This window comes from Crinia signifera, chromosome 3, assembly GCF_055691185.1.
Source record: "Crinia signifera chromosome 3, ASM5569118v1, whole genome shotgun sequence".
Classification (NCBI taxonomy): Eukaryota; Metazoa; Chordata; class Amphibia; order Anura; family Myobatrachidae; genus Crinia; species Crinia signifera.
Genome location: NC_139219.1, coordinates 308,996,864 through 309,022,022, shown reverse-complemented (window position 1 = coordinate 309,022,022; position 25,159 = coordinate 308,996,864). Strand labels below are relative to the sequence as shown.

The 25,159-nt window shown below is 47.5% G+C and overlaps 1 protein-coding gene across 1 annotated transcript; it reads right to left on the bottom strand.

The window, feature by feature from the left end:
- Positions 1 to 4,605: 4,605 nt before the first annotated feature.
- Positions 4,606 to 22,113, bottom strand: LOC146062784 (b(0,+)-type amino acid transporter 1-like). The gene is made up of 7 exons (XM_083174800.1): positions 22,074 to 22,113; positions 18,918 to 19,696; positions 18,468 to 18,601; positions 15,399 to 15,528; positions 15,178 to 15,302; positions 14,668 to 14,755; positions 4,606 to 5,107 (listed from the first exon to the last, which is right to left on the bottom strand). Exons 2-7 carry the CDS (start codon positions 19,650 to 19,652, stop codon positions 4,877 to 4,879), a joined length of 1,443 nt encoding a protein of 480 aa, XP_083030926.1. The 5' UTR covers positions 19,653 to 19,696; positions 22,074 to 22,113; the 3' UTR covers positions 4,606 to 4,876.
- Positions 22,114 to 25,159: the final 3,046 nt, after the last annotated feature.

Sequence of the window (25,159 nt, the reverse complement as noted above, 5' to 3'; positions counted from 1 at the left end):
CTAACCTCCCGAAATGGCTGGGAGGCTCCCAAAAATGCCTTTTCTCTAAAATAAGGCCCTTAAGCCATTTGATTTTGAGTAGAGATGTGCACCGGACACTTTTCGTGTTTTTTTTTTTTTTGGGATCTGGATCTCCTTTCGTGCTTTGGATCTGGATTGGTTTTGCCCAAACCACCCTTTTAGTTTTGGTTTTGAATCTTATATATTTTTTTTTAAACAGTGAAAAATTGCCAAATTTGTGGTTTTTTTGCACCTACACTATTACTAACCTCAATAAGATTACTTTCCACTCATTTCCAGTCTATCCTAAACACCTCGCACCTCGCAATATTGTTTTTTGGCAAAAAGTTTGCACTAAGGTAGCTGGATGACTAGGTAAGCGACACAAGTGTGCGGCACAAACACGTGGCACAACCCTCGCCAGTAACTATAATTGCTGCTGTGGACCTCTAGCATTTTCAGTGCCGAATGTTCCTTTCATCAGCCCTGACAGCTCCGAGTCTCAGCCAGTGCGATCTGTCTCCCAGGGGCCTGGGTCTCCCACACATCGCGGGCAGCAGCACTCACACCAGGGCTGGTCACATGATGGGCCTTATTCTGGTTGGTGCAGCCGGGCCGTACGCGTACGTTCCGGGGTTTTTCATGATCTGCGCATGCGTACAATCGCCAATGCGCAGGCGCGAACACGCCACAACGCTTACGGACGGGTCTCTCCGTGCGAAAAAACCTGTACGCGAGAGTACGGGCATTGGGGGCGGCATAGGGGCGTGTTGAGGGGAGCGGCCGAAATAATGAGGGAAAATGGGCGTAAACATGGGCGTACACGGGGGTGTGCACCAAAAATGAACGGTGCTACTACCGCACGATCGCCTAAAGCACCGTTCATTTCGGACACAAAACAGGCGGCCGCCAACCGCCACCTCAGACCACCCCTACAGATACCGCATGCCAGCAGGCGCCTGGGTTTGCTAATTTACGCTGATTACTACTCAAACACATACACCTGAATGTAATAAGCAATGCTGCAGTCTATTAAGTCAAAACCATGATTTCACTACCTGCAAGCCACACACAGCACTCAAACACATTGGAAGCTTATCTTTCTATACTTCTCTACATTTAAAGAGAGAAGTATAGAAAATTCTCCACCGCTCCTTACCTCTCTTCACTGATCTCTATCCACACTCCCTCCCGTCCTCTTCGCTCCATCACTGACCGCCGACTGACCTCTCACCTAATCACCTCCTCCCACTCCCGTGTCCAAGACTTCTCTCGCGCTGCCCCCCTGCACTGGAACAACCTCCCGCCACCCATCAGGATTTCTGATTCTCTTACCTCCTTCAAGCGCTCCCTTAAAACCCACTTTTTTCGACTAGCCTATCCCTCCTCCTAACCTCTTTTGATCCTCCTATCCTGCCTCCATTCCCCTCCGTTCCTACTTATCCTGTTGTTTTTCGTTCGTCCACCCACCTATTTTTAGTATGTTAACTCTTATGAGTAGGGCCCTCCTTCCTCACGTACTCACCCTACCTCTTTACCTCACCTGTGCTCCCGTCCTGTTCTTCCCTTCCTCTACTTCATCTTCAGTCTCCTCGACAATTTTGACACCTACTTCTGAACTGATGCTGATTTTAGTTCTACCAGCTATACCCCTATTTATACTGTATTTTTCAACACACCCTGTACGTTACCTCGTAATTTTTTTGTTTGCTATGTACGGCGCTGCGGACACTTTGCGGCGCCTTATAAATAAACGTACTACTACTACATTTAAAGGTTTGTTTAATTTAAGGTAAGAATCTTTTTAAGACCTGCTTATATATGCTAAGGTAGGTATTTGTTAAACAGTTATACACATTCACTACGTGCTTTCATAGACTTTACACAGTAGCACACTCAATCTACACAAGTCGACATGTGTCAACGTGTTCACTTTAATACAAACATAGGTTTTGTATTTATGATACAATAACATAAACCACATCTAACATCTACAAAGGATGTTTCAGCAATGTTTTAAGCCCATGCCCACTATTTTGCACATTAATTAATTCAATCAATTAATTAATTTTCATAATTATAGTTGAAAGGCAAGATTTGCAGGTCCATATATGTGAAGGGTATGCCAGCGTACACGGACGTACGCTCACTCTCACGAGCGGTGACATAAGCTGAGATTTCTATTGAAAACAATAGAGACCCATCCGTGCACGGTGGCGTACGCTCAGATAGCCGCAAGAAGTCGGTGGGAAGACGGACGAGAGACGTCCGTAAACGGTGGCGTACGCTCTGTTGTACGCCAGTTGTCGGAGTGTAAGGGCTGGTCCGTCCGTGTACGTTGGCGTACGCTCAATTGTACGCCACTCCCCTTTCGACGTTGTTTCTGGCCGTACGTATGCGGCTGAGTTGTGGGTGGACTTAACCCCAACGGCCGCGTACGGAGAGCGTACGCTAATAGTGAACGTACGCACGTTTGGCCGCTCCGATCAGAATAACCTCCGATGTCAGGCCCAGGCGCATCAGAGAGGGGAGGGGGAGGCTGGATCAGGCAGACCACCTACCACTTTGATATGTAAAGAATTGCTGCTGGCGGGGGGGCATGGGACAGCAGCGCTGACACTGCCAGTGCGGTTGCGGCGCTACTTAAGAACTTGTCACCCAGACAGCGCTTCCTCCCATAACAGTGCAGGGCAGGCGCGGGCAGACAGTTATGCTGATACAGCTGGGGGGGGGGGGGGGTATCTGATAGCCCGGGATAGAAGGCTTGGGCGTTGGGCTCCAAGGACCCTTGAGCAAGTGGCCATCAAGCTCATGCATTAAGGCAGTATGCGCTTTTTAATCACATATGATCGCTCCTTAGACCGCTCCACCACCTGCATACGATCAGAACATGGGCAATGTGATGTCAGACTTGGCACGCCAACGTGGTACTAATGGGATGTACAGCATTGTAATCATGCTTTACATGATGCTTCACCATTGTTAAATGTTAACCTGGCATTCTACTGCAGCTCTGCTAATAAGCAAATGATTACCTACGTTCTACATGGTACATAGCTGTGGTTCTCCTTTCCCAGCGGCACCATGGCCACCCACCCTTTTCAGCGATTGCAGCTATGCATGTTATGTAATGGATAGTAAAACAATTTAGTCACTTTCTCATACGTTATCATCCCCGTGGTCTCCGACTGGGAACGGCAAAGTGCGCCAAGTCCTTTACAGCGCTACTCTGAGCCTGAGACGACTGTCGCCCAGTGAAAAAAATGATTTGATGGTGAGCCTGTAACAAAGGGTTTTAAACATATTCACGCAGCGGGCACATTAATTTGCAAGGTGGAATTTCACTCTAGAGGGACGGCATCTACCTGAAAGCTTGCCGCTGCAAATTTGCAGCCGTACGATCAGGCCTGAATTACCCCCTATGCGATCAAATGAAGAACTTGACACAAAAAAAGTTAAAAGTGCATGTCGTCCTTCTGTCGTCCTTCGTTGACACGGGGTATTATATGTGTAAGCAGCACTAGTGGGGCATTATGTGTGTAATTAGCACTACAGGGATATTATGTGTGTAAGCAGCACTACAGGGGGTATTATCTGTGAAATCGGGACTAGTGGGGGCATTTGTAGTAAGTGGCACTACAGGTAGTATTATGTGTGCAATCGGCACTACTGGGGCATTTGCGTGTAAGTGGCACTACAGGGGGCATTATGTGCGTAAGTGGTTCTAAAGGTAGTATTATGTGTGCAATCAGCACTACTGGGGGCATTTGCTTGTAAGTGGCACTACAGATGGTATTATGTGTGCAATCGGCACTACTGGGGGCATTTGCTTGTAAGTGGCACTACAGGTGGTATTATGTGTGCAATCGGCACTACTGGGGGCATTTGCTTGTAAGTGGCACTACAGGTGGTATTATGTGTGCAATTGGCACTACTGGGGGCATTTGCTTGTAAGTGGCACTACAGGAGGTATTATGTGTATAAGTGGCACTACAGGAGGTATTATGTGTATAAGTGGCACTACAGGAGGTATTATGTGTATAAGTGGCACTACAGGGGATATTATGTTTATAAATTGCACTGGGGCATTTGCGTGTAAGTGGCACTACAGGGGGCAATGGATACAAAAGTGAGGTGCTGACCATTGGGTGTGTGGAGGGAAGTCCTGAGTTGCCCACAGAGCAAGCTACCTACTTGGGTGCCAATGGCCACCATGGCTGACAGGCTGTGACTGTGTGCCCAAGTTATTGGCAGCTGACATATGCCAGTGAGAGGCGATGAGCTCCATGTGATGGGCAGCGTAATCCTCTGAGCTTTCTAACAGCGGAGGTGCGGATGAGGCCCACTGTGAAAAAGATGCTCCAGTGGCAGTGCAGAGGTGGCAGATGGCACATGGCAGAGTATTGAAACTTGTCCCCATGAGAAGTCGGAGGAGTCAGCTGTCAGCCAGTCCCCTGTCTCGCTGGGAAGACGCACAGAATATCTTCTTGAATATAGGACTAATTCAGGTTCGCTCGGTATTACATTTTTCACAGTTCTGATGACTGATTACATAATAGTTCACAAAACTATAAACAACACATTTATTAAGCTTTTAGGATTCAATTTAATGTTTGAAAAAAGTAATAGTTATATTACACCTCTCACCAGTTTACAGCAACTGCAGCCATTTTGTGGGCTGGGTCAATACTGGTTTGGGTCACAAAATGGCTGCCTCCGCTGATGTAAGCACCTTAATAATGTTAATAATAGTTTATGAGGCTTCCAGATGGAGGTACGTAACTCGAAACCGCTGCTACTGGGAGCTAAAACACCGTAAGTTCTGGGTGTTCCAGGTGGAACCAGCAAAATAAATCCCCTTGCTCCTGGCTCCATCTCAGCTGTTTTTATCCGTTGGCGCCACTTCCAGCAAGAGCTGCAGATGGAGCGTGACGGATTGGAACCATCTTGGAGACCATTTGTAGCGGACCACAGGAATGTAAACAATAATTCCACTGAGGATGAAGAGGACGACATAGAGATATTCCAGCTGTGGGCTGCCGATGATCGGGGCCAACACCAGGAACACAGAAGCTATAAGCACAATGATTGGGATAATTATTGGGACCTGGAAGGAAAAAAATATTATTAGTGGTTTAACTGAATATTTGTGGACCCCATAGCAAAAGTTTGTAAGGGCCCCAATGTACCACCCAATGGTGAAAAGTGTATATAGCACGTTACTTTGACAGGGAAGGTGGCCTCTCTCAACTCTGGGCCCCATAACAGCTGCTCTCCCTGCACCTATGGTAGCTACACCTTGTATATATAACACATGTAACTGTGACAGGGAAGGTGGCCTCTCTCAGCTCTGGGCCCCATAGCAGCTGCTCTCCCTGCACCTATGGTAGCTACACCTTGTATATATAACACATGTAACTGTGACAGGGAAGGTGGCCCCTCTCAGCTCTGGGCCCCATAGCAGCTGCACTCCCTGCACCTATGGTAACTACACCCCTGTATATAACACATGTAACTGTGACAGGGAAGGTGGCCCCTCTCAGCCCTGGGCCCCATAGCAGCTGCACTCCCTGCACCTATGGTAGCTACACCCTGTATATAACACATGTAACTGTGACAGGGAAGGTGGCCCCTCTCATCTCTGGGCCCCATAGCAGCTGCACTCCCTGCACCTATGGTAGCTACACCCTGTATATAACACATGTAACTGTGACAGGGAAGGTGGCCCCTCTCAGCTCTGGGCCTGTGGGCGGAGACTCTGCAGAAGTGAGCTGTTTGTGCAGGGAGCAGGTTGTCAGGAGGTGAGCTCGCAGCTCTAGTGTTACACGGGGGCTTTCCCTGCTGGCTTCCCCGGGAGGGATGGATCTCCCCGGGGAAGAAAGCTCCCTGAGTATGGACTGTGTCCGGAGCGCTGAAAGTGCTAATACAGTACTCCATGGAGCCACAGTAATAGGTGGCCAACCAGTGGCAGAAGGAGCCAATTGTTCTATGAATGTGAATTCCCCCAAATTGCAGGAGGGTGCTCCTCTGAGTGAAGATTTAACTCAGGGTGGAGCGGCAGTAGCTGTTGCCAGCCTGACTGTTAGTGAAGCGGGGGGGTCCCGGCCTTTAGACGCTGGAGAGAATGTATCCCCGGAAGACACAGAGGATGAGGAGGAGGAGGAGATGGAGACGTTTGAGAGCTACACTATTAAAGAACTGCAGCGAGAAAGTCTTTCTATAAGCCGTAAAATAGCAAATAAAAAGAAGAAAAGAAACTCACGCTATAAATGGGAGAGGCCAATTATAAAAGAAGAGATACTGGCACTAACATCCGCCCTTGAAAGGGTTAAAGCTCAATTGGCATTGAAGCGGTTACAGGAGAAAAAGGCAAAAAGTGAATTACCTGCTGTTTCCTGTGAGACTGAAGTGAAAAATGCACAAAAAATGGAGGTCTGTCAATTGGACAGACAAAATTCTGTTGCAGAGGTACCGGTGGTTGCGGAGATTGGGGAGGCGTCTCCCCAAGTTTCAGATGTGATGCAGGCAGAGAAGGGTGCACTGATGTGGCAGGTGCCTGATGTGGCAGGTGCAGGAGTAATTACTCCTGAGCTTGTTGGGCCGACGCCCATGCTGTGTGAAACTCCTAATGCTGATGCAGCAGCTGAATGTAAGGGTCTGGAAGTGGAGCGTTCTGACTTCCAGCTAAGAATGGATATAACTGGCACGGAAATCTTGTTGGCGGCAAGGGCGGAAAAAGGCACTGAGGCAGCGACCTCTGGGGCAACATCAGGTGCAGATAGGTGTCTGGCATCAGATGGCAAACCAGGGGTTAATGCCCAAGAAGTGCAGTCTGTTTATTCCACAGGTAAAGAGCATCAACACCTGCAAACAGCACAAGGAATGTCAATTCTGGATACAAATGAACTGTCACCTGGTGAACAACAGATCATTGAGACTGTATATGGACAGATGCTAGTTCCTGAGAGAGCTAAAGTTGCAGCTCAATTATTGCAAAAGGAACAAGTAAGACTGAAAGAGGGGACCGGGGAAGGTAATGCAATATCTGTACCATGTGCTAATGTCCCTGTTAATGTCAATAAGCAACCAGTCCCAGGTATTATTTCTTATGCAAACATGGTTAAGGCTAAACCAGGTGTAAGCACCAGTATTCCCCAAACAAATGTGGGATCAGGTCAGGTGGGGAAAAGGAGAAATTTAATTCAATTTAAATGGTTAGGGAAAGGTGAAGCGCCTTCCAAAGAAGAGTTTTTGCAAATGATCTTCAGTTTGGGGTTCCGTGCAACTGACCTGTACGCCTGCATCCATCCAGTGAAAACTGCAGATTTTGATCTGAGTTTTATTTCATATCAGGGGCTTCAAGCCTTTTGGATGAAATGGCAGGCGTGCAGGTCCTCTAAGCCATATGATGCATATAAAGCAGTGCTTGTTACAAAACAGGATAAGGTAAAGGTGAATATATTGGTGAGAAATGAATCCATTCCTGTGCAAGATATAAAATACTGGTTAACAAGGTTTTGTGATGTGGAATCCGAGTTGACGAAGGTTGGCTTTACCATGGGAGTGTGGGGAGGAGCATGGGCTGCAATGGTTAAATTAAGGAATACAGACAGGGGTTTTGCACACATTCCTTCTGCTGCCTATATTGGTAGAGACCGCATACAATGTTTTTATCAGGGACAACCAAGAACATGTTTCCGTTGTGGCGATTTCCGCCACTTAAGTAACGACTGTACAGTGACTAAATGTGCTTTATGTGGTAAAGTGGGACATACTTCCAAGGAATGTAACAATGTTATGTGTAATCTGTGTGGGGAGGAGGGTCACCCCTACAGTAGATGTCCCTGGGCAGAACACAATATGGAGGAGAGTGTGCCAACTGGGGGAAAGAAAGATGACCAGATGCCGACCTTTCAGTGGGTAATGGGTAAGGAAGCGGCAGGTCAGGAGGGAAATCAGAAAACTGAGAATAAGAAAGTAACATCTGTTGTGGTAGTGGAAAATTCTGCAGTACTAAATCAAAAAGATTCCTATCAAGTAGTAAAGGAAAGTCGTAAGAAAAAGAGAAAAGGAGAGGAGGCAGAAATCAGTTTAAGTAACAGGTTTGATGGTTTTACTTCAGATGAGGAAAATGAAGGGGAAATTGTTGGAAATGAGGGAGCAAAGAAAGTGGTAGTAAGCTCAAAGGTAGGGGTGGCACGGGTGAAAAAGAGTAAGAAAGGGAATTTTGGAAAGAAAAAGGTAACTGAAATGGTTTCTGATGAAGAAATCCAGGATAGTCTGGACTGGGACCCAGTTGGCACAGAGCTGATTAAAAACAGTGTGGAAAGTATAAGGGAGGGAAGTGACCAACGTGGTGTGGAGTTAAGTAGTGGAGGGAAAAACATGATTGTATCCCAGAGTGATAGCTTAGTGTCATCTGGTTCAGTAATTGGTCCAAGTATTGAGATGGAAGACAAGGTACTGGGTGATCAGTGCCTGGTACTTAAGTCTGCTTGTGAACCGCCAGACCCAGGTTCCCCTGGAAATATGGTGGTTGAAAAGGGTAAAGTCACTTCTAAGAAGGTGACTAGTAAAAATTGATCTATTACGGTTTGCATTAATTTATGTTATGTATTAATATTTCATGTGTGTTAAGATGTAAAATACTTGTTATTTATTTGTTTATTTATTGTAATATATTGTAAATTTTGTTGCAAGTTTTAATAAATGGGAGAATTCCCTCTCAGCTCTGGGCCCCATAGCAGCTGCACTCCCTGCACCTATGGTAGCTACACCCTGTATATAACACATGTAACTGTGACAGGGAAGGTGGCCACTCTCAGCTCTGGACCCCATAGCAGATGCACTCCCTGCACCTATGGTAGCTATGCCCCTGTATATAACACATGTAACTATGACAGGGAAGGTGGCCCCATTCAGCTCTGGCCCCATAGCAGCTGCACCCCCTGCACCTATGGTAGCTATGCCCCTGCATATAACACATGTAACTGTGACAGGGAAGGTGGCTCCTCTCAGCTCTGGGCCCCATAGCAGATGCACTCCCTGCACCTATGGTAGCTATGCCTCTGTATATAACACATGTAACTGTGACATGGAATGTGGCCCGTCTCAGCTCTGGGCCCCATAGCAGCTGCACTCCCTGTACCTATGCTAGCTATGCCCAGGGGTGTAAGTATGGCGGTACGGGGTGGTACGGCGTACCAGTAAAACATATACTGCCGGTACCCCATACCGCCATAACAAATACCCCCCGAACTGTGTAATGCACATGCGCGCATATGTAAGTGGTGGGGGGCGTGGCCTCCGCTGCCCCACCACAGCTGATTCCCTTCGGAGTCCATTCAGAGTGCTGTCACTCTGCTAGTGAGTGGCACTGCTTTCTAGGTTAAGGATATCTCCTGGCTGGGCGGCATTGATCCCTTTACAGTTCGCGGAGCGAGCGGCAGAGTGGGCGGCACCTCTTCCCCGGGGCTTATGTGAGGCTGCTATAGGCAATGTCAGCGCCGTGCCTCTCCTCTGGCTGAATGGGTTTTGAGTAGGCGGCACTTATTGCCCCGGCTGGGCGGAGCTTATAGGCTGCTATAGGAAGTGTCAGCGCGGCGCCTCTCCTCCGGCTGGATGGGGCCGAGAGTGGGTGGCATTTCTTCCCCGGATGGGCGGAGCTTATATGTGGCTGCTATAGGCAGAGCAGCGCATCTTCTACGGCAACAGAACACAGCTCTTCCACTCCCCTCCTCTGTCTGACTGGGAACTACAGCAGCAGCGGTAGCGGCTCTCTCACTCTTTGCAGTCAGCTGGGAGCGTAAGTTCAGCCTTCTCCCCCTGTGTATACATATACAGTTATATACATGTCACATTACCCATAATAGGGTTACACTTGGCATAAGGGGGTAAGGAGGTGGAGTTAGGGGATTATGCCATGTGTTTTCTGCTTTCAGAGCATGGTGGGGGCATATATGTGTGGCACTGTGGGGGCATATCTGGCACTGTAGGGGCATATGTGTGGCACTGTGGGGGCATATCTGGCATTGTGGGGGTATATTAGTAATGGGCATCAGTTGTGCGGCAGCAGCGCAATGGGCATTATGGTGTGGAGCATAATGTGTAACGGGCATTATGGCATGGGTAATATGTATTGGGTGTGTGACACGTAACTGTGTAAATTTTGTCCACGCGCTCTCGGTGCGCAATATCCCTGTTTGTAGTTTATCTGGCTCCTACATTTTGTGTGCAGGGTGCAATGCACAAGCCCAAGCAAAAATGTCATTATGTTCTAAAGTTTTGTCATGTAGCCACTCCCCCTCATGTCATATGAACACGCCCCCAAACCACGCCCCCAAACCACGCCCGTTTCCCCACACACGCCTTCGGTGCACAGCACAGTACCACTTAGACCTTTTTTCTACTTGCACCACTGGCTATGCCCCTGTATATAGCACATGTAACTGTGACAGGGAAGGTGGCCTCTCTCAGCTCTGGGCCCCATAACAGCTGCACCCCCTGCACCTATGGTAGCTACACACCTGTATATAACACATGTAACTGTGACAGGGGAGGTGGCCCCTCTTAGCTCTGGGCCCCATAGCAGCTGCACTCCCTGCACCTATGGTAGCTACACCCTGTATATAACACATATAACTGTGACAGGGAAGGTGGCCCCTCTTAGCTCTGGGCCCCATAGCAGCTGCACTCCCAGCACCTATGGTAGTTACACCCCTGTATATAACACATGTAACTGTGACAGGGAAGGTGGCCCCTCTTAGCTCTGGGCCCCATAGCAGCTGCACTCCCTGCACCTATGGTAGCTACACCCTGTATATAACACATGTAATTGTGACAGGGAAGGTGGCCCCTCTTAGCTCTGGGCCCCATAGAAGCTGTACTCCCTGCACCTATGGTAGCTACACCCTGTATATAACACATTTAACTGTGACAGGGAAGGTGGCCCCTCTCAGCTCTGGCCCCATAGCAGCTGCACTCCCTGCACCTATGGTAGCTACACCCTGTATATAACACATGTAACTGTGACAGGGAAGGTGGCCCCTCTCAGCTCTGGGCCCCATAGCAGCTGCACTCCCTGCACCTATGGTAGCTACACCCTGTATATAACACATGTAACTGTGACAGGGAAGGTGGCCCCTCTCAGCTCTGGGCCACATAGCAGCTGCACTCCCTGCACCTATGGTAGTTGGACCTCTGTATATAACACATGTAACTGTGACAGGGAAGGTGGCCCCTCTCAGCTCTGGCCCCATAGCAGCTGCACTCCCTGCACCTATGGTAGCTACACCCTGTATATAACACATGTAACTGTGACAGGGAAGGTGGCCCCTCTCAGCTCTGGGCCCCATAGCAGCTGCACTCCCTGCACCTATGGTAGTTACACCCCTGTATATAACACATGTAACTGTGACAGGGAAGGTGGCCCCTCTCAGCTCTGGCCCCATAGCAGCTGCACTCCCTGCACCTATGGTAGCTACACCCTGTATATAACACATGTAACTGTGACAGGGAAGGTGGCCCCTCTCAGCTCTGGGCCCTATAGCAGCTGCACTCCCTGCACCTATGGCAGCTACACCCTGTATATAACACATGTAACTGTGACAGGGAAGGTGACCCCTCTCAGCTCTGGGCCCCATAGCAGCTGCACTCCCTGCACCTATGGTAGCTACACCCTGTATATAACACATGTAACTGTGACAGGGAAGGTGGCCCCTCTCAGCTCTGGGTCCCATAGCAGCTGCACTCCCTGCACCTATGGTAGCTACACCCCTGTATATAACACATGTCACTGTGACAGGGAAGGTGGCCCCTCTCAGCTCTGGGCCCCATAGCAGCTGCACTCCCTGCACCTATGGTAGCTACACACCTGTATATAACACATGTAACTGTGACAGGGGAGGTGGCCCCTCTTAGCTCTGGGCCCCATAGCAGCTGCACTCCCTGCACCTATGGTAGCTACACCCTGTATATAACACATATAACTGTGACAGGGAAGGTGGCCCCTCTTAGCTCTGGGCCCCATAGCAGCTGCACTCCCAGCACCTATGGTAGTTACACCCCTGTATATAACACATGTAACTGTGACAGGGAAGGTGGCCCCTCTCAGCTCTGGGCCCCATAGAAGCTGTACTCCCTGCACCTATGGTAGCTACACCCTGTATATAACACATTTAACTGTGACAGGGAAGGTGGCCCCTCTCAGCTCTGGCCCCATAGCAGCTGCACTCCCTGCACCTATGGTAGCTACACCCTGTATATAACACATGTAACTGTGACAGGGAAGGTGGCCCCTCTCAGCTCTGGCCCCATAGCAGCTGCACTCCCTGCACCTATGGTAGCTACACCCCTGTATATAACACATGTCACTGTGACAGGGAAGGTGGCCCCTCTCAGCTCTGGGCCACATAGAATCTGCACTCCCTGCCCCTATGGTAGCTACACCCTGTATATAACACATTTAACTGTGACAGGGAAGGTGGCCCCTCTCAGCTCTGGCCCCATAGCAGCTGCACTCCCTGCACCTATGGTAGCTACACCCCTGTATATATCACATGTAACTGTGACAGGGAAGGTGACCCCTCTCAGCTCTGGGCCCCATAGCAGCTGCACTCCCTGCACCTATGGTAGCTACACCCTGTATATAACACATGTAACTGTGACAGGGAAGGTGGCCCCTCTCAGCTCTGGGTCCCATAGCAGCTGCACTCCCTGCACCTATGGTAGCTACACCCCTGTATATAACACATGTCACTGTGACAGGGAAGGTGGCCCCTCTCAGCTCTGGGCCCCATAGCAGCTGCACTCCCTGCACCTATGGTAGCTACACACCTGTATATAACACATGTAACTGTGACAGGGGAGGTGGCCCCTCTTAGCTCTGGGCCCCATAGCAGCTGCACTCCCTGCACCTATGGTAGCTACACCCTGTATATAACACATATAACTGTGACAGGGAAGGTGGCCCCTCTTAGCTCTGGGCCCCATAGCAGCTGCACTCCCAGCACCTATGGTAGTTACACCCCTGTATATAACACATGTAACTGTGACAGGGAAGGTGGCCCCTCTCAGCTCTGGGCCCCATAGAAGCTGTACTCCCTGCACCTATGGTAGCTACACCCTGTATATAACACATTTAACTGTGACAGGGAAGGTGGCCCCTCTCAGCTCTGGCCCCATAGCAGCTGCACTCCCTGCACCTATGGTAGCTACACCCTGTATATAACACATGTAACTGTGACAGGGAAGGTGGCCCCTCTCAGCTCTGGCTGCACTCCCTGCACCTATGGTAGTTTCACCTTTGACTAGTGACTACATACTAGGAAAGAAAACACCAAGGGGTTTATTCTAGTTCATTCTTTCTGACAAAATCCTTCTTAGATGGACAAAACCATGTGCACTGCAGGGGGGCAGATGTAACATGTGCAGATAGAATTAGATTTGGGTGAGTTATTTTGTTTCTGTGCAGGGAAAATACTGGCAGCCTTATTTTACACTGCAATATAGATCTCACTTTGAAGAAAAACCCCACCCAAATCTAATTCTCTCTGCACAAGTTACATCTGCCCCACCCGCAGTGCACATGGTTTTGTCCATCTAAAAAGGATTTTGCCAGAAAGAATGAACTAGAATAACCCCCCAATTGATGATGATAATGAGCAATAATGAACACAAATATGTCTGCACATTAAAGGTAAAATGTTGGTGGACTAAAGGTGCGTACACAGTATAAGATATTTAGAAATGTTGCCGAAGGCGCTTGCTTCGGGGGTCTGCCTATGTGCATGCGCAGTCCCCCAACAATCTTTTTGCCCAGCGAGCCACCTGAATCGGCCTCTAAGTTGTGTACGTCAACGTTAGAAGTAGCTATTGCTTTGAAAATTGTATTGTATGCCTGGAAACCCTCCTCCTCTTGGCAAGTGCCTTCAATTATGACAATAGCACTGGTATATAATATGATCAATAGAGCTGCCACCACACCATGCAGTGTAATGGACAGAGCAGAGCTGCTGCACATGCCCAGTGTACCAGCTTCTTTTACCACATTTACTGTATGTGTGGATCTGAGCCCTCAAACATCGCACTGGACCAGAGAGCAGCTGCCTGGAGGAAGAGACAGGAGCCTTAGCATGAAGTGGGAGAATGTGAGTTTAGAAAGTGCAGTACTGGTTCTATTATGTTTGTGTATTTATTTATTATATGTTTAACCTTTTCCTGACCACTGATCTTATTTAAATGTTTGAAACAGCCTATACTATAAACCATCTGTACTGGTAAATATTAATACTGCATTCCATACAGTATCCAATTTTCGGGGCTGTAAACGCTCCCCCAGAATCCCATAATCACTCCAATGCCCTGCATTGTGGTCGTTTTTGTATTACATTTGGAAACCCCCCTCTAAAAATCCTGCTTTTGCCACTGAGACTATAGCATATTGGTGTTTATACATAAATTAGGAGATATTTAGTTCTGTACAAAGAAAACTGATCTCCTGTTCTATTGAAAACAACAAAATCATTTCAAAACCTATTTAAAACAGTCGCACTGTGTAAATAGCCTGAAAATAGCTTAGGATGCAGGAAATAAGGATGTGATGTCATAGTTACAGTTTACCTGTATCCTGTTAGTGGATACCAGCAATGAGAACGCTTCAGTACTTACCTTATATGGTCTGGGAATATCGGGCTTTGTAATCTTTATGTACAAGAGGCCAGCAATGGTGATACCATAGAACAACCAGGCAGTGAAGCTGAATGAGACAAGAAAAAACGCTATAATTAGTAATGACAGGTTACACATAGTGAATAAATAGGGAAGCCAAAAAACGTAACATACACCCCAACATCCGTAGGGCAGAAACCGGAACAAATTTGAAAAAGAGGCATGGCCACGGGAAAATGGCCCCGCCCCCTTTCCTAAAAAAAAAAAGGGATGCTAGGGACCCGCTCAGTCCCCATCGGAGCAGATTAGAATTAAACTCTGAGAGTGAGATGTACTAAGCCTTCAAAAGTGATAAAATGGAAAGTGACAAACCACCAACCAATCAGCTCCTACCTGTCCTTTTTTAAACACAGCCTGTGACATGGCAGGTAGGAGCTGATTGGCTGGTGGTTTATCACTCTTCTTTTTATCAGTTTTCAGGCTTAGTACATCTGGTCCTACAGTACCTACCTGAAGAAGTTTACGATGCTGCTAAAGTCTGCCGGTATTATCATTATTATAGAGACGGCGGTTGTGAAGATGAGGGCAGGAGACGGGGTCAGCCGCTTCACGTGAGCCATTGATAGGGCATCTGGCTGTAAAATAATAATATATATCTGTAACTGTAGAATCCATATAGAATCATAGTTCTAGTGGCCGCTTGTTATAAATGGACAGAGACGGAAGCTTACCAAATGCCCCTCTCTGGCGGCCACATAACACACACGTCCTCCGCTGAAGAAGGTCCCATTTGCCGACCCAAAAGTGGAAAGAGCGACACCCAGAGAGATTACCCACGTCCAGGTCCCCAGCACTTTCAGTCTACAGTAATAAGATTCATGGAGAGTGAATGATATTTTGTTCCAATCAGTGTACATAATGCAAATAATTAATCCCCCATCCATGGGCGGGGCAAGGTTTCCGGTCACCCTAGGCAACAATTCAGCCAGTGCCCATGCTCCTTGCAACTCACAATATGCCACACATCAGTGTTCCCAATGTATATTATTCCACACAGCATCAACTTTAATTCATATTATAACTTAATATATAGAAATGCCCCAACTAATATGACATACAGACATACACACACCCGGCCAGCACTCATTAATACGCACAAACATACACACACGCATACGGGACATGCACACCGTCAGTGCTCATTAACCCATAGGTTGGGTACTGATGTTGGGTGTGGAATGCCGGCCCGACAGTCGGGATTCCGAGTCCCGACAGTCATTATACAGACATCGGAATCCCGACCGCAGGGGGGGGAAGGAGCAAAGAAGCTCCTTGCGAGCCACAGGTTCTATTCTCGCTCTATGGAGGACGTGGACCCCCACGAGGGACAATAGCCGTCAGTCAGGATCCAGACATTTGAGCAGTCAGGATGGCAATGTCGGAATACTGACCGTCAAAATCCCAACTGGTGGGCTGTCATTTGGCACCCCTGAACGCAGCCCGGCCAAACGCTCACGCACGTGTGTGTCCCCAGTCCGCCCCCCCCCCCCTACGGCATGCAGCTGAAGGGGAAATAAACCATTTGATGGATGCAGAATATCAAATGCCCTTCGGAAAGAAAATTCCGTCTGAACTGACTTTTATTTCCGTCGGTGTTAGCCAAAAAGGGGGTGGGCGCTGGCGTCATGTGATTTTAGCCACCCGCCCCCCGGCAGGCATTGGCCCGCCCACGTTTTCCTGATGCCTCCCCCTGCACACCCCTCTCCCTCCTCTACCCCTGCGAGCACCTCGACGAGTGTGATACTCATCAAAGGAGTTGGCCCAGGGGGGAAACCCTCCCTAATCCATTTTTTGTGGACCCCCCACAATCCAGTAATACAGATGAGGCCGTTCTTAGCGTGTCTGCTGGCGTGCTATCCGCTGGTATCTGCCGGATGGCGATCCAGCAGACTTGGATGCACAAGCGTCTCACACGCTGGCATGTCCAATGCCGAGAATGGGGCAAACGAGCGTCTCCATCATGCGCGTGCCCCATTCGGCGGATGGTGATTGGCGCGCCGGGAGCTCCATCTGTAAGTTTAATGTGCCTAATTCAGATTTGGGTGGGGTGTGTTGAAACTGAAATCTAAACTGCAGTGTAAAAATAATGCAACCAGTATTTACCCTGCACAGAAACAACACACCCCGCCCAAATCTAACTCTCCCTGATTTATTTTTTTATATGGGTCAGGGGAAATTTGGTAGCACTCAGTAGTAAATTGTTGCAGGGGGTGCTAGTAGATCTGTAGCTGGCCCTGTAGGTATTATATGCTACAAATCCAGTACACAATACAATACATGGGTAGACAGTGTTAGGACGTCCTGAGAAATTTGCATTCACTATATGAAATGAAATTAAGCCAAGATGCAAATACAAGATGACTTTTTAGTAGGTTCATATAAATTCACAGAACACAGTCGTCACCTTCCATGACATTAATAGATGTAGATCATTTAAAAAAAATATTCTCTATTACTGCGGAACGCTTGGTAATCTCGCTGTGATAATGTGAACTGTTCACAGCTTGAGTGGGAGGGGATACGGCCACTAGGTAGACCCTATTTAGGTCGATATGCATTGAATCGACCACAGAAAGTCGACAGGGCTTAGGTGTACACCTAATATAGGTCGACATGGCTAAGGTCAACAATGGGAAGGTCAACAGACAAAAGGCCGACATGAGTTTTTCAAGTATTTTTTTTATTTTTGAGCCGACATGGGCTGACAGGCGGTATTTCATGCCCTAACATCCACTAGGGAATGGAGGGAGAATACAATAGTGTGCCAAGCACAGCTTGGCACCGTGTCCAAAGCATGGCGAGCGCCGTACACTTAGATGGTGCCCATGTCGACTATGTTGACACTCAGACGATTTTTTTTTTAAATGCATGTTGACTTTTTAACTGTCCACATTCCCATTGTCAACCTAATGCTTCTGTCGACCTTCCAACCCTGTCGAGATTAGCCATGTCAATCTATTTCAGGTGTCAACCTTTGTGGACCTTCATGTCGACCTAAATTGGGTTGACGCAATGACCGATACCCAGTGGGAGAGACTCGCCACTTGCATGCCCCCTCCAGTCCGTCCCATCCCCCTTAATGACGGGCGCTGTAAGGAACTATTTCTGGGAATGTGTACTACTTAAAGACGCATTTTGTGTGGAGAGAATATAAATTCATTTTGTGTCCAACTTTTCATGTTGTGTTCCTCATTTGCCTAAGACGCATGCAAAGTTCTGATCATCACATTGATAATATATATATGAATCAGAGACTGACCCCCAGCTGATAGCTACAGCATCTGAGGAGAGCATCTCCTGAGGAGTCATTGCTGCAAAATAGCTGACGTTCACTAGTAGATAGATGCAGGAGTCAAGTGGGATGACGATCATCGCATTGATAATATACAGTATATATATGAATCAGAGACTGCCCCCCCCCCCCCCCCCCCAGCTGATAGCTACAGCATCTGAGGAGAGCATCTCCTGAGGAGTCATTGCTGCAAAATAGCTGACGTTCACTAGTAGATAGATGCAGGAGTCAAGTGGGGTGACGATCATCGCATTGATAATATACAGTATATATATGAATCAGAGACTGACCCCCCCCAGCTGATAGCTACAGCATCTAAGGAGAGCATCTCCTGAGGTATCATTGCTGCAAAATAGCTGACGTTCACTAGTAGATAGATGCAGGTGACAAGTGGGATGGCGATCATCGCATTGATAATATACAGTATATATATGAATCAGAGACTGACCCCCAGCTGATAGCTACAGCATCTGAGGAGAGCATCTCCTGAGGAGTCATTGCTGCAAAATAGCTGACGTTCACTAGTAGATAGATGCAGGTGACAAGTGGGATGGCGATCATCACAGCTCGCGGAAGGTTCACCTGTAATACCGCAGAATACACGAGTATTATTAAAGGTCCACTAAAGAAAAAGGATAAATACAGAGGTTTTGGGGTTGATGGAGAATATCTAGCATAGCATGCTTGTGCGCTAACTTTAAATGGCTAGAATGAATGCACTGCAGTATTGCAGTGGGATCTGTGCAGTGCTTGTAAGCCACAATGGAACTTCAGGGGAGATCATGGTTGTATAGGACATTAGAAACTGATGGGGATCATCAGTGGCTTCTCTTTAGTCAATGCAGCTGCCCAGTGCAGGCAATGGGCATCATCCAATTAAAAACAAACTCTCACTTACTTCCGGGTTCTCCAATTCCTCTGTGACGTAGTTGAGGTTGTTCCATCCATCGTACGACCAGAGTCCTTGATAAAAGGCCACTCCTATTGGACCAAAATCTGTGGCTGTGTTTTCAAAGGCGTTCTGTAAGACCTGTGTGTTTCCCTTGACCAAAAGGACCACACCACCTACTATTATGGCCAACAACACTATCAGCTTAGCAGCTGTAAAGAAGTTCATGATGAAAGCAGATAGCCGGACGTTGAGGCAATTTATGATGCCCAGAACCAGGATGCAGGCAGCGGCTGTGCACTTGACCACCACCTGCGGCGACGGGCAGTCTTGATAGAAAGCAGCCACCACGTATTCGGCAAAGCTCAGAGAGACTCCAGCGATACCGGCTGGTCTCACCACAGTGACAGAGGTATAGGCCAGGAGGAAGGCCGGCAAAGAGCCAATGTTCCTTAAAATATATATGTATTCCCCCCCAGATTCCTTAATAACGGTTCCAAGTTCTGCATACGAAAGGGCCCCCAGCATAGCCAGGAGCCCGCAGGCAGCCCAAATTAATAGACTGGCCCCAGGGCTCCCCATATAGTACAGAACCCACTGAGGAGACATGAAGATCCCAGAACCAATCATGGTGCCAGCTATCAGAGACACGGCACTAGTAAGCCCAAGCTCACGTTTCAGGTGGATTTTCTCTGTTCTGATTTCCATGATCCCGTTACCGGGAGGCGAGGGAACTGCGCTCATTCCGTCATGAGTGGACAAACGACAAGCTCAAAGCTCAGATCCTTCTGAAAAGGAAGATATTGCAGCTTTGTTCTTCGACAGTAAACCAGTTATTCATTAAAGTCAAGTGCATATAAAAAAAGTTAATATATACAGAAATAAGTCATGCAGATTTACGAGGGTGGATCAATAAGTACCTGTGTTTGAAGACAGGTGGCGTTGCTGAGGAAAGTTGGTATTACTATCCTGTACTTACTACCATCTTTCAAACAACGCCATAACAAATTTCAGATTGATTCATAGGTTACTGTAGATTTTTTTTTCCACCACCACAATGCACCAGCACCCTCATCCGGAATTCTTGTGGCCAAATTGAATGGATTGAGCTATGAATTGTTGCCGCATCCGCCATACTCGCCCTACTTGGCTCCCTGTGACTTCTTTCTGTTCCCTAACCTGAAAATGTGGCTTATGGAAAAAATAGAAATATTTTTAGCGCAATTCATGCAATTTGGCCGCAAACCATTCCGGATAAGGGAAGCTGGTGCATTGTCGTGGTGGAAAACAAACAAACTATGAATCGCTATGAAATTTGGTGTGGCGTTGTTTGAAAGATGGTAGTATGAGGTAGTAATACCAACTATCCTCAGCAACGCCACCTGTCTTTGAACACAGGTACTTATTGATCCACCCTTGTATGTTAGTGGTTAGTGACCTCTGTCTCCTGCATCGGAAGTGCTGTCGGCTCATCATACCCGCCAGCACGGACACCGTGCAATTACCCGCTTCAACATCACGGGTAAATCCAGAACCAGCGCAGCTGTAATACACCACCGGCTTTTCTCCACCATAAGCCGCCCTGGCTGCCTAATTACCGGCGCATCAACCAAACTGGATATCGCAAATATTAGCTGAGCCTATTACCATCTTTTCTGCTCCCTAAACTTCACTTTAGAATATGTACTTTTAATGCGTGCTTTACCATCAAACTGCCTCCGAAAGTTATGTGCGTGTCTATTACATGCTAAAAGGACTGTCTCTTTTCAATATTAGTGGTCCACCATCCGCCATTATTCCCAATCGTGTAAAACACAAACTTTATTCAAAAGCCTTATATTATTAATATCAATATTATTTCTCAAACTACTGGAGACCTGATACTCAGAATACCTCATCCTGTTTTATTCAATATATCTTTTATTACTATGTACCTTTTTTGATTATAATTTTTATATTATTGCATTATGTATGTGACTGTTTAATTATCCTGGTACTTGTGTATTTTGGCGGCGCCCATCGCATCGCATACCATAACGCATACGATGGTATGCGATGCGACGCGATATCGTACGATAGTGCACGATGGCATACAATTTTGAAATTGTATGCCATTGTACATGGCATACGATGCCATACGATGCGATGCGATTAAACATTGTATAACCACCCTAATGGGTGCTTACAATGTTAAATGCACCCCCACGCCACCCTCCCACTATAAACGTGAACCCGAAGCGTGGCGAGCGCAGCGAGCCCACGAGGGGCGGCGGTACGCGTCCTACGACCTTTTCATACCCCCACTATCCACGTCGGCATGGAGTTGAGAATAGAATAGTGTGGCGAGCGCAGTGAGCCACCGAGCCCGAAGCGTGGCGAGCGCAGCGCGCCCCGCGAGGGGACGCGGATACCTGTGAAGGTATCCGCGTCCCCTCGCGGGGCTCGCTGCGCTCGCCACTCTATTCTATTCTCAACTCCACGCCGACGTGGATAGTGGGGGTATGAAAAGGTCGTAGGACGCGTACCGCTGCGCTCGCCACGCTTCGGGTTCACGTTTATAGTGGGGGGGGGGTGGCGTGGGGGTGCATTTAACATTGTAAGCACCCATTTGGGTGCTCAAAAGCACCCTTTAGGGTGCTTATACGATTTTTGATCGTATAGGGGGTCAAAATCGCGTCGCATCGCATGCCATCGGGTGCATGGCATGCGATGCAATGCGATCCGTTCATCGTACGACGGACATCGGGGGCGCCGCCAAAATACACAATTTACCAAGGAGGCTGATTACGGCCAATCCCGTGTACAAAAACTGAAATTAATGGGATCGTCCGTAATCATCCCTGGACCTGTTGACATTTTCACCCTGTCAACCTATTGCATGTCGGCCTTTTGGGGGTGGACCTATTGGCTGTCTATACTAGACTCTGTCTATCTAATAACCCACACCTCTACCCTTATGGGTACCAGCAAACTCTGCCATCGAAAAGCTGCCATAGTGGACAGAGGTTATTAGTCCATAGAGCAGTAGCGCCACTGGTTTCCCCAAGACTGGTTTGGCCTATTCTACTGTGCTGTATATTACTGTGCTGTATATTACTGTGCTGTATTTTACTGTGCTGTGTATTAGTCATTGTATCATTGCATTGTGCTTTATTCCTAGCTCACCTGTACAGATCTTGATCAGTTTATCTGCCGGAACGTTCTGTTGCAGCACATTATCCACACAGAGCTTCCTTCCTTCATCAGTGTCAGTGACGGGTACTTTAGACCTCAGCCGTGGTGCCAACTTGCTGCCTTAGGGTTCGGGCTGTTGTAGCCAAGCACGTCTGAGCGTGTCATTGTAATATTATTGTGTAACTCAGAGGAGTTTGTTTACAGGTAATCAGTAATAGTTCTGCTGCCCATACACTTGTGAGATATCGTATACAATCCTTCAATTTCGACCTCATCTGGCCGAGAAATCGAATGATTGTATGCACAAAATGTGTACCATTCGACGCGATGCACGGACACGCCGCTCGAATGCCGCGTCTCACGGTCTTATGTGCTGCAAATTATATGTGCGGACGAATGCTGTTTTGTGCGCATGATTTTTCTAAACGGCGACATGCGATTCTTGAAGAGTTCTGGTCACTTCCTGGCCCCTCCTCTTTTTTTATCGAACGGTGCATTCGAAAAAATCGCATGATCAAATGTAAAATCAAATGCACTAAAATGCTTTTTTCATGCGATTTATCGAATGCTGAGCTTCAAGGGAAATCGAACCGAAGATTGCATCAAATGCAATCGCACAAGTGTATGGGCAGCATAAGTTTCAGGAATACGATTGCATAATCTTTAGGACATAATTATTCATCATTGGGACTGATAATTAGAAAATTTGTAAAATAATTAGAAAATATTATCTCCGTTTAGTGTGAGAATAACAAATCAGGTATCGCGGACATGTAACATTGTTACATGCTTGCCTACTTCTCTGGAAGAAGCCAGAAGAGGACACATAGCAGGTCACTTGTGGGCGGTGACAGTTGGCATGTCATCAGGACCCACCTCCAAGACAGGAAAAAGCCCTCGATTTGCTGGTATGTTGGGTAGTGGGAGGAGCTAAATGATATCACTTTTAGCTCCGTTCCTGCTTGCATTTAATCTGCATCAAGGGCTGCAAAGTACTACCCTAAAACGCATGATTCTCCCACAGTTTCCATGACGATAGGCAAGTATGCATTATTCACATCTAGGGACAGAGGTTTCTGTAGCTGTGTACACTATAGACAATATTTTAAACACTACGCATGATAACGGCCAGTCATAACAACTAGGGGTGTGCTCCGGGCACTTTTCGTGTTTCGTGTGTCGTGTTTTTGGATCTGGATTTTTTTTATTAGAAAAAACATAAAAAAAACACGAATATAGCAGATTGTAGTTGTTTTATTTTTTGCTCCTAAGCTATATTAACCTCAATAACATTCATTTCCATTCATTTCCGGTCTATTCTGAACAGCTCACACCTCACAATGTTGTTTTTAGGCCAAAAGGTTGCACTGAGGTAGATGGATGACTATGATAAGCGACACAAGTGGGTGGCACAACTGGACTGATATGGCACACTTATGCTGTGTACACATGGTGAGATTTGACATTAGATTTTGACTATATAGTCAAAATCGCATGCAGATCGCATGCAGATCGCACAGGATTTTTACCTTGTGCTCCCGATGCGCGCTCATGTGACAGCACAAATTTCAACCCAGATAGACAGGGCAGCAATGACTACATAGTGCAAATCTAAATCTGATTGTATGTAAAAAGTACAGAGATAGCAAAGATTGTATAGCACTCGAATCTTAAGTCGAATAGCAAGTTAATCTCACCGTGTGTACACACCATTAGCATCACCCCTGGAATGATACGGCACAGGTAGCATAACCCCTGGAATGATATGGCACAGGTAGCATCACCCCTGGACTGATTTGGCACAGGTATCATCACCCCTTGAATGATACAGCACAGGTATCATCACCCCTGGACTTATACGGCACAGGTAACATCACCCCTGGAATGATACAGCACAGGTATCATCACCCCTGGAATGATACGGCACAGGTAGCATCACCCCTAGACTAATATGGCACAGGTAGCATCACCCCTAGACTAATATGGCACAGGTAGCATCACCCCTAGACTGATACGGCACAGGTATCATCACCCCTGGAATGATTTGGCACAGGCAGCATCACCCCTGGTCTGATATGGCACAGGTAGCATCACCCCTAGACTAATATGGCACAGGTAGCATCACCCCTAGACTGATACGGCACAGGTAGCATCACCCCTGGAATGATTTGGCACAGGCAGCATCACCCCTGGTCTGATATGGCACAGGTATCATCACCCCTGGACTGATATGGCACAGGTATCATCACCCCTGGACTGATACAGCACAGGTATCATCACCCCTGGAATGATATGGCACAGGTATCATCACCCCTGGAATGATTTGGCACAGGTATCATCACCCCTGGAATGATACCGCACAGGTATCATCACCCCTGGAATGATTTGGCACAGGTAGCATCACCCCTGGACTGATACGGCACAGGTAGCACCACCCCTAGACTGATATGGTACAGGTATCATCACCCCTGGATTGATACAGCACAGGTAGCATTACTCCTGGAATGATACAGCACAGGTATCATCATACCTGGAATGATACAGCACAGGTATCATCACCCCTGGAATGATACAGCACAGGTATCATCACCCCTGGATTGATACGGCACAGGTATCATCACCCCTGGACTGATACGGCACAGGTATCATCACCCCTGGACTGATACGGCACAGGTAGCATCACCCCTGGACTGATATGGCACAGGTAGCATCACCCCTGGACTGATACGGCACAGGTAGCACCACCCCTGGACTGATATGGCAAAATTGGCAGCAATTATACAGCAGACTGGGATTACCCAAGGAATTATGTGGCACAGATAGCGGCACCCCTGACCTGATACGGCATACATGGAATTATAAGGCACACATGGAAAAAATCCTGCATTTAAAAAAAAATGAGGAAAACCTTTTTTATTCTTTTAATAAAAGGGCAGCTCCCCAGGAACTATATGACTGATTTAGTAGCACCCCAGAAATTATATAACACACTTGGCTCACCCCGCGAATTATATAACACACTTGGCTCAAAAAAATTGGGGGGCAGCTCCCCTGGACTGATACAGGACACTGAGGAG

Coding starts and splice junctions, on each gene's coding strand:
- LOC146062784 (XM_083174800.1), bottom strand. CDS start 19,652: ATGAGCGCAGTTCCCTCGCCTCCCGGTAACGGGATCATGGAAATCAGA. Junction 15,529..18,467: donor GCTGTAGCTATCAGCTGGGG/GTCAGTCTCTGA, acceptor TTATTACTGTAG/ACTGAAAGTGCTGGGGACCT. Junction 15,303..15,398: donor CCGCCAGAGAGGGGCATTTG/GTAAGCTTCCGT, acceptor ATTATTTTACAG/CCAGATGCCCTATCAATGGC.